General features: G+C 32.3%; 1 protein-coding gene across 1 annotated transcript in view; it reads right to left on the bottom strand.

Moving 5' to 3' along the window:
* Positions 1 to 7,983, bottom strand: part of LOC106874748 (intersectin-1-like) — a 195,361-nt gene that overhangs the window by 114,338 nt on the left and 73,040 nt on the right. The window contains exons 20-22 of the mRNA XM_052974532.1: positions 7,573 to 7,662; positions 5,977 to 6,065; positions 5,493 to 5,662 (exon numbers count right to left, since the gene is read on the bottom strand). Coding sequence (XP_052830492.1) covers positions 5,493 to 5,662; positions 5,977 to 6,065; positions 7,573 to 7,662 — 349 coding nt within the window. The remainder of the gene's footprint in view (positions 1 to 5,492; positions 5,663 to 5,976; positions 6,066 to 7,572; positions 7,663 to 7,983) is intronic.

Raw genomic sequence — 7,983 nt, 5'->3', positions numbered from 1 at the left:
TATATATATATATATATATATATATATATATATATATATGAGGGTATGCTGGAAAGTTCCCAACTTCGGGTAAAAATACAGGAGGATCAGTTAATTATGGTTTTTATTCAATATATTTTCCCTCCCAGATTCACAGACTTCTTGCAGTGGTCTTTCAGTTTTACTAAGCTCTGTAAAAGAACTCAGGAGGTTAAGCCTCCAACCAAGTCTTTCATGAAACCCCTAAAGCCAGGAACATTTCAGCACATCTTCGTCTATATACATACATACATACATATAATATATACACATACACACGCACATGTATATATATGTGCATGTGTGTATATACATATATACACACATGTATGTATGTGTTTGTATGTATACATACACAAACACACACACATGGAATACTATGCAGACTATCTTATTAGTAGTGATGTTGAAGTAAGGAAGAAGGGAAAAGACAGATCTAAATGCCTTTGTTTCAGTCCTGAGTTGCATTTTTAGTTTTCAATCTCAAAAAAAAAAAAAAAAAGATTGTATTCTGTTTGACAATGAATTTCTTTAAAATATTTTCTAATGAACTCAATACACTACTTATATGTTGCAATTAATTTTGAAATAATCAGTAATTTAAAGAGATTTAACTTAGTCTATTATTATTTTTCTATTATTGTTATTAATCTAGTGTTTTGAACAAAAAAAATAGATTAAACAAAATTACAGTAGAACGTTTCAATTTAAGACTGACAATAAATAAGCTCTTTAAAATGGATAACATCTACCATATAATTAGAAGCAGTTTCAGGCAGGGTAGTTTCCAAAGGATTAATAGTCACTGTTTTAATCCTTTAGTATTTACATCAGCTATATCAGACCCAAACATTCTACCTGTTGGATGTTCAAAGCAGCCAGATCTGGCCTAGCAAACCCACCCTACAATGTTATGCCATTCTAAAAATGAACAACCATATCACTGAAAGTTCAAAGCTACAAGATAATGTAATGGTTTCTTCAAAATAATTTGAATAAACAAGCATTATATTTGGCAGAAAAATTTGAATGCTAAACGGTTAAGGAATGACAAATTTTTTAAACACTGAAACCAACGAAAGAATTGAATATTTATTTGAGCCTTAATCGCTTTCATTTATAATGATTTTATCACTAAAAAAACACACCATCCTCAAATATAGTAACTAAATGTTCAGCACCCCGCATATACAGCATATTGTAAAACACTCTAAAGTTCCCAAGTTCATACATAGACACCTTCTTCCAATGCTGTAGTTGGAATCTCTCTCTTCTTATTAATTACTGCTATTCAAATGACACATTCAATGGAGAAATGGAACATTCAGCATTTTACAAATCTGTCACAAAAGTCATTTAAAGGTTTCCAAAGAATATTGATGTTTTAGATTCGTAACGTCTATGAATTAGTGAATTATTTACAAATCTGAATATGTATTTAAGTAAACTATTATTGTCTAATAAATGCTGATATATTGAAAGGAGACAATTAGAATTTTGTTTCATTAAATCCTTTTAATTCATATCTAGCCATTAGATTTGTTACAATACTATTTGTCTTGACAACACTTGAAATCCTCTGTTCCTGTCCTTCATGTTTTTATTACCAACCTTCCAACTTAAATTTTGATGTGAAAGATTGTGAATTAAGTTCTGTTTTTCGTTTGCATGGGTAATGACAAAGTCTCAAATATACATTCAAGATGAAAAAAGAAAATTTCTGAAATTTTGCTAATATTCTCTTCCTCCACCAAATGTGTCAAATAAAAAAAAAAAAATAAAAAAAATATATCATAGCTATCACTCAGAAATGAGTTAAACCTGGGAATCATGTACAAGGCATTTACTAATTGTTTCCAGTGTCTATGTATTCATGAACAGACATAGGCACCCTCACAGACCTTGCAAATTTTGATTGAGCAGAACATTAACGATCTAACAATTTGAAAGAGAGAAAGCTACACAAGCACTCAGTTGGTACTCATATTCAGCTGAGTAAACCGAAGCAACACAAAACAAAGGAGACAATATGCTGTCTGATTCAAGATTGGAACCCAGAATCTTTAGAACATAAACCCAACGCCTCGAACCCCTAGGCACACTTTGTTTAGTTTTGCTTGTTATGCTCCCAAACACCTTGCGCTCAATATCATTGTCTTATATCTTCAGAACAAAACCCACTGTGTTTTACAATGTTAGAAATTCATATATATATATATATATATATATATATATATATATATATATAGTAATGAATGATAAAAAACAGGAGTCGTGTAATCACCTCCATTAGCTTACAGCTGCTTCTGCTTTCACAAGTAGTGTATTTAGAGCTGAGAGCCTGTGCAACATTCCGTAACTTTCTCGGACCCATGATACATACATAAGTCAAAATTTAATAAATAGCTTTCGGAAGAATGTAATCAGATATTAGTCAACAGACAATACACCTCTCATTTTGGGGGAATAATAATTTAATGTTCTGCTCCTTAAGCTAAACAGCTACAATGATTATTAAACCAAAGGTTAACAGAGGGTGAGATGGGATAATACTGAACTAAACTTTGAAACCACATTACATATACAAGAGGTACACCTTACTAGAGAGAAAACAAAACGAAAAAAAAAAAAACAGGTGAGGTTTAAATCAATACACTTTATAATGTACCAAAACATCATAAGAAATATCAAGTGCAAAGAACAAGCATAACATATAATATATAATTTACAACTTACACTTAAATTATGTAACAAGGACTAAACTTAACGAAAGGTGGCTGATAATGAACATTAATTTTAAAAAAATATATAATCAAAGCACTACAATAGTAATAATAAAATTGACACAAAAAGAAAATGTGCAAATCACACTTAAATTATACATATATTTATCTGTGAATATACACACATATATATGTGTGTGTGTATATAAAAACATATGTATGTGTATATATACATGTGTATATGTATGCATATATATGTGTACATGTACACATATACATGTGAATATGCACACATACTTATAAACACATATAGACATACACAACACACATGCATAGATATTTCCACATACACACACACACACACACATATATGCATGCGCACACGCACGCACATACAGGTAAGCAATTTAAAATTAACTTAGAGATTCAAATATCACATGTTTGAAAATTAATTGTAAGATACAAAAACAAAATAACAAAAAAAAAAAAAACATAATACATACAAAACAAAGATCACAAAGATTCAACATAGTTTCCGTTTTAGCATGGTCAAGGCAGCAAAACTGACTGAGATTATTTGTTTAGGCTTGAAGCTCACAGAGAAGTCGCGAAACAAATGGCAAAGCACATCACAATCAGAATGTTACTCAAAGACTTAACAGTTGAAAGAATTTCATTGCTACTATGCAGCAAGCATGCTCTTTAGGCACCACATTATCAAATTCTGTCATTTTCGTATCTTTGAAAAACATTAAAGAAGATTTTTGGAGACCCCCCAGTTTTCCAGTATGAACACTGTGACCTCCAGCTTTTCAAATTCCATATCAAACATCTTTACTCAGTAAATATCTCGCAAATCCAAGTGCTTTTGCATCCCTTCTTTCTCACATACAATGTACAATAATTTCCCCTCACACTTATGTACTCTTTCATTCCTTACTTAGAAAAAAACAAAAGAAAACAAAGACCCATGTTGCTTTTATATCATCAACAATCATTCTGATTTCAAACTAATAATTTAACAAGAGCAATTTGTTTCTCGTTATGGCTTAAAATCTTGGACCACTGATAAGATGAATGACTAAACGATTTTAAACACTGCTACCTTCAGTTTATACTATCAACTAAGAATGGCTGAGATTGTCAAGCTGTCTGAAAGAACTGAGTAATTTATCCTTAAGTCTCAAAACAACCAAAAGAATCAATCTCAAAGTTGTGTCTATTCAGGTAGTTGACCGACCAAAACGAGCAACAATTTGCTTGAAATCACACCCTAACATTCCAAGGGGAAAAAATAATGAAGGAAGGATACTTAGGATTATCTAGTCCCAGATATACAAAAGGAATGAAATGGTCAGAGAGAGAACACTTTCGATTATAAGTGTACTCAATCAGAAGTGACCTAGGGCTAAACAAATAACTACACACTTAAAGAATCAAGGAGGAAGGTTCCCATGTAGTTGCTTGGCCAGTTAGAAATAGCAGCCAAATCTTCCTCAAATTACATTCTACTGGATAGTAAGGATACACTGGATAATGTAACCCTAGATCATCATCATCACCATCATATTTTACATCCATTTTCCCATTATAGCATAAGTCAGATAGGACTGGATGGCTACAGCCAGAGCACCTTTGATAACAGGTCCTGATCAGGGTTGATGACATGGTACCACACATTCATGGTACCACACATTAACAATTTAATACCATCATAAAACTTCATTAACAACTAATTCATATTTGTCAACAATGTGATAACTGGTCATAAAATTTATATGAATGAAAGTTATTAACTAAATAACATTAAGTCTACAAGAATCTGTTCCTAATTTTCTGTTTTTATGTCTGTACAAATGTTTGTTTTTTTTTTTGTTCTTTTTCGGATATTGCTTCCATGATATATTTATCTTTTTAGTGAATGTAAGATGGAGAAGGAAAACTCTGGTATAAAACCTCTGCTGCCTTGCAGCTACATCCAACTTTGTGAAAGATTATGGGAATTAACCCAGAGAAGAAATCCAGAGCTGGAGTTACAAAAGTGGTCAATGAAAAGGATTTATCCAATCTATTGGCCAGCAACCCCTGCAGCCAGAAAGGCCACCATTTGTGAAGATCTTCATGCCAGTGAACCCTGATTTCCGAGACGAAGAGAATGAAACTGTCTTTGTGCCAAGGCTTTCCCACCATACTACTTTCCCACTCAGGTCTCTGTGTTGTACATTTAATGTCTCTTTTCTTTCCAAAGTCCTGCAGCAATGAGAGAGCAGAGAAACAATGTGTGGAGGTAACCATTGAGTTGTAGCTATAAACCTGCACACATGCAGTGCTTGGATGAGTGGTCCTTCTTCACTGAACCTAGGGCAGGGGAGGAGTCTGGTAACATCCAGTAAGATAGGGCAGTCCATTTTTTTTTTTTAGGGATGAAAAAATTGAAGGGAACCTAATCAGAATCTGAACTCATAAGATATCTAAAGACCACAAAGTGTTTCTGCCACCCACCTTTGTTTGTGTGCATATACCCACACATATATATTACACATATTTACATATACACACATATATTACACATATACATACACATATACATACACATATATATATGAACACATACACATACAAACATTTCTCTCTTACAAGACTTAGCCTTGTGCATAACCCAAGCAAATCCTTGTTACTACATTCATCAGTTTCATATTTATTCCAGTTTATAAAAAATCAAAAGAAGAGAGTGAAAGGAACAGGGCTTACCTGAACTTCCATTTTCTTCACATAGTTAGCAGGAAATATTCCAGATCGATCGCCAATAGTACCAGTCCACCAGTCACCTTCCATTGCCACAACAGTAATCACATCTCCTTGGTTAAAGGTTAAATCACAGGGTTCATCAGAAACGTAATTATACATCGCTACATATTGAACTGGAAGAAATAGACACAGAATAGATGTTTGATTGATTGATTGATTGGTTGGCTGGAAGGTAGAGAGATAAGATGTGGGTGAAAAGGTGGATGGATGGATGGATAGATGAATGAACAGATGGGTAGATGGACAGAGGGGATGGGTAGGTAGATAGAAGACTGGATGGACAAATGGGTGGATGAATGGGTAGATGGATAGGTAGATAGGATAATGGAGGGACAGAAGGGTGCATGGATGGATGAGGTAGGTGGATTAATGAAAGGATGAATGGGTGGATGGACAGGTATATAGATAGGTATATATTTATATCTACCAGGCATATCAGCTTTCTTTTCTGCTGAAGTAGTTGACTTGTTTTCTTCCACTGTAGAGCCTTCTGTAATGGCCATTTCATTTTGTGAGCTAACAAAAGAAAACAAGAAAAAAAAATTAAGAAATAAGAAAAGAAAAGAAAGATCCTCATGAGAGTCTGTAAGTATATAAAAGGCACAGAAATAGGAAAGAAGTTGTAATTCTTTCTCCGTTTATTTCATTTTAGAGGTTCTTTATTAGCAAACAAGGTTGTGTTTTTAAGGAGTTCATTGTGCAGCCACATGCATTCAATTTCTGTCCCTACTGTATGGCACCTTGGACAAGTGTCTTCATGGAGTGACCAATGTCTTGGAGAAACGTGTGCCAGATGAAAACACCATACGTGTGTGTGCATGTGACTTTATGCTTGTTCCTTCACTGTTCAGCAACCAGTGTTGGTTTGTTTAACCTGGAACCGTATGGTTACAAATTAAAAATCTAGATGACACAATTCTACCTACACCTATTTGATATCTGGTTTTCGATTCTGATACATATTTTATCTTTTGAGTGGAGATATAAACCAACCTGCTGGATTTGAAGACCAGAATCATATCATTTATAGAGAATATGTTATCCTGAGCATGTAAGAAAGACATTTTATGTATACCAATATCACCCATTCCCAGCTGCTATAATTCTCATTTTGCCAATTTCAGGAATACAAACAAGCACTTTCATAAAAAAAATATATATTTTTTAATAATTTTTTTTTTTTCAAATTTTTAAAAACTGATTTGAAAAATACTTTATTCAAACAAAACGAAAATGATTTTTTTTAAATTTCAAATATGAAAAGCCGTTTGCTACAGCTTGAACTCATGCAAATTACGATTAGAAAATAAGCCAAGAAAAATAAAAATATTTTGAAATAAATAAAGAATTGATAAGAAAAAGCATTTAAGGTGACATGTTAATGAAATACGCACCAATTGTCAGCTCAGATTTCAATGTAAAATGACATTAGATATCATAAGAACCAATTTGATAAAAGGAAGAGAAATAGGCACATTTATCTCAAATTGTTGCTTACAATATCTTATATTATTTTATATTAAGAAATTGCCAGATGTGATATCACCAAGAATAACCAAGAACAAGAAGAGAAATAATATTTGAAATGATTCCAGTCTCTAAACACCAATATATTTGAAATAAATCCAGTTGCAAAGAGAAAATTACATATGAAATAATTCCACTCTCAAAGACCAATATATATTTAAACTATGCTGCCAATAAATTTGCACAGAAAAATGCATTACAAAACCAATGGGGTTTCACTATGTGGCTGATGAATTTATTAATTTATTTCAGAAAGCAGTGTTAGACCCAAGAACCATATGAACAAGAAGGAGAAAAAAGAAAGAAAGAAAGAAAAGAAAGAAAGGTTTACTTAGAAATGAACAAAAACAGGAAAAAAATGTGTAAGTTGGTATAAGAAACAGCATTAATAGTGAAGTGTTTAGCTGGTAGATAGTAATAATAAATAGTAGTAGTAATAGTGTTATTGTGTTACTGCAACAGAGGACCTTGTGTTAGAATTCAATACAACAAATACCTGGCATTCATCTTATGTAAGTTATGTTGTTGTTGTTTGATTGCATGCGTCTTTAGAAGTGTCTTTGTTGCAGTCAAAGACAAACGTTTTCTGTATGATGAAAAAGAATTTTACAAATACACAAACTGAATGATATTTTATTGAAAATATTCAGCAAATATATATGTATGTAAAAAATTTTTTTTAAATGGCTGTAAATAAATATGCAACATTTATAATCAAAGAGTTGGGCAAAATAATATTGTTTGCTTTTGAAGACAATTGGATTGCCTTTTAGTTTCTGAACATTGTATATACAGATATATATATATATATATATATATATATATATATAGTATTAGGGAAAAGAACCAAGGTTTATGAACTCATCGATGAAAATCCACTGTCACATATATTATCCCTAATATTATT

The sequence above is a fragment of the Octopus bimaculoides genome, chromosome 18 (genome assembly GCF_001194135.2).
Source record: "Octopus bimaculoides isolate UCB-OBI-ISO-001 chromosome 18, ASM119413v2, whole genome shotgun sequence".
Taxonomy (NCBI): Eukaryota; Metazoa; Mollusca; class Cephalopoda; order Octopoda; family Octopodidae; genus Octopus; species Octopus bimaculoides.
The sequence above is the reverse complement of the archived record's forward strand: the minus strand, read 5'-3'. Positions and strand labels throughout refer to the sequence as shown.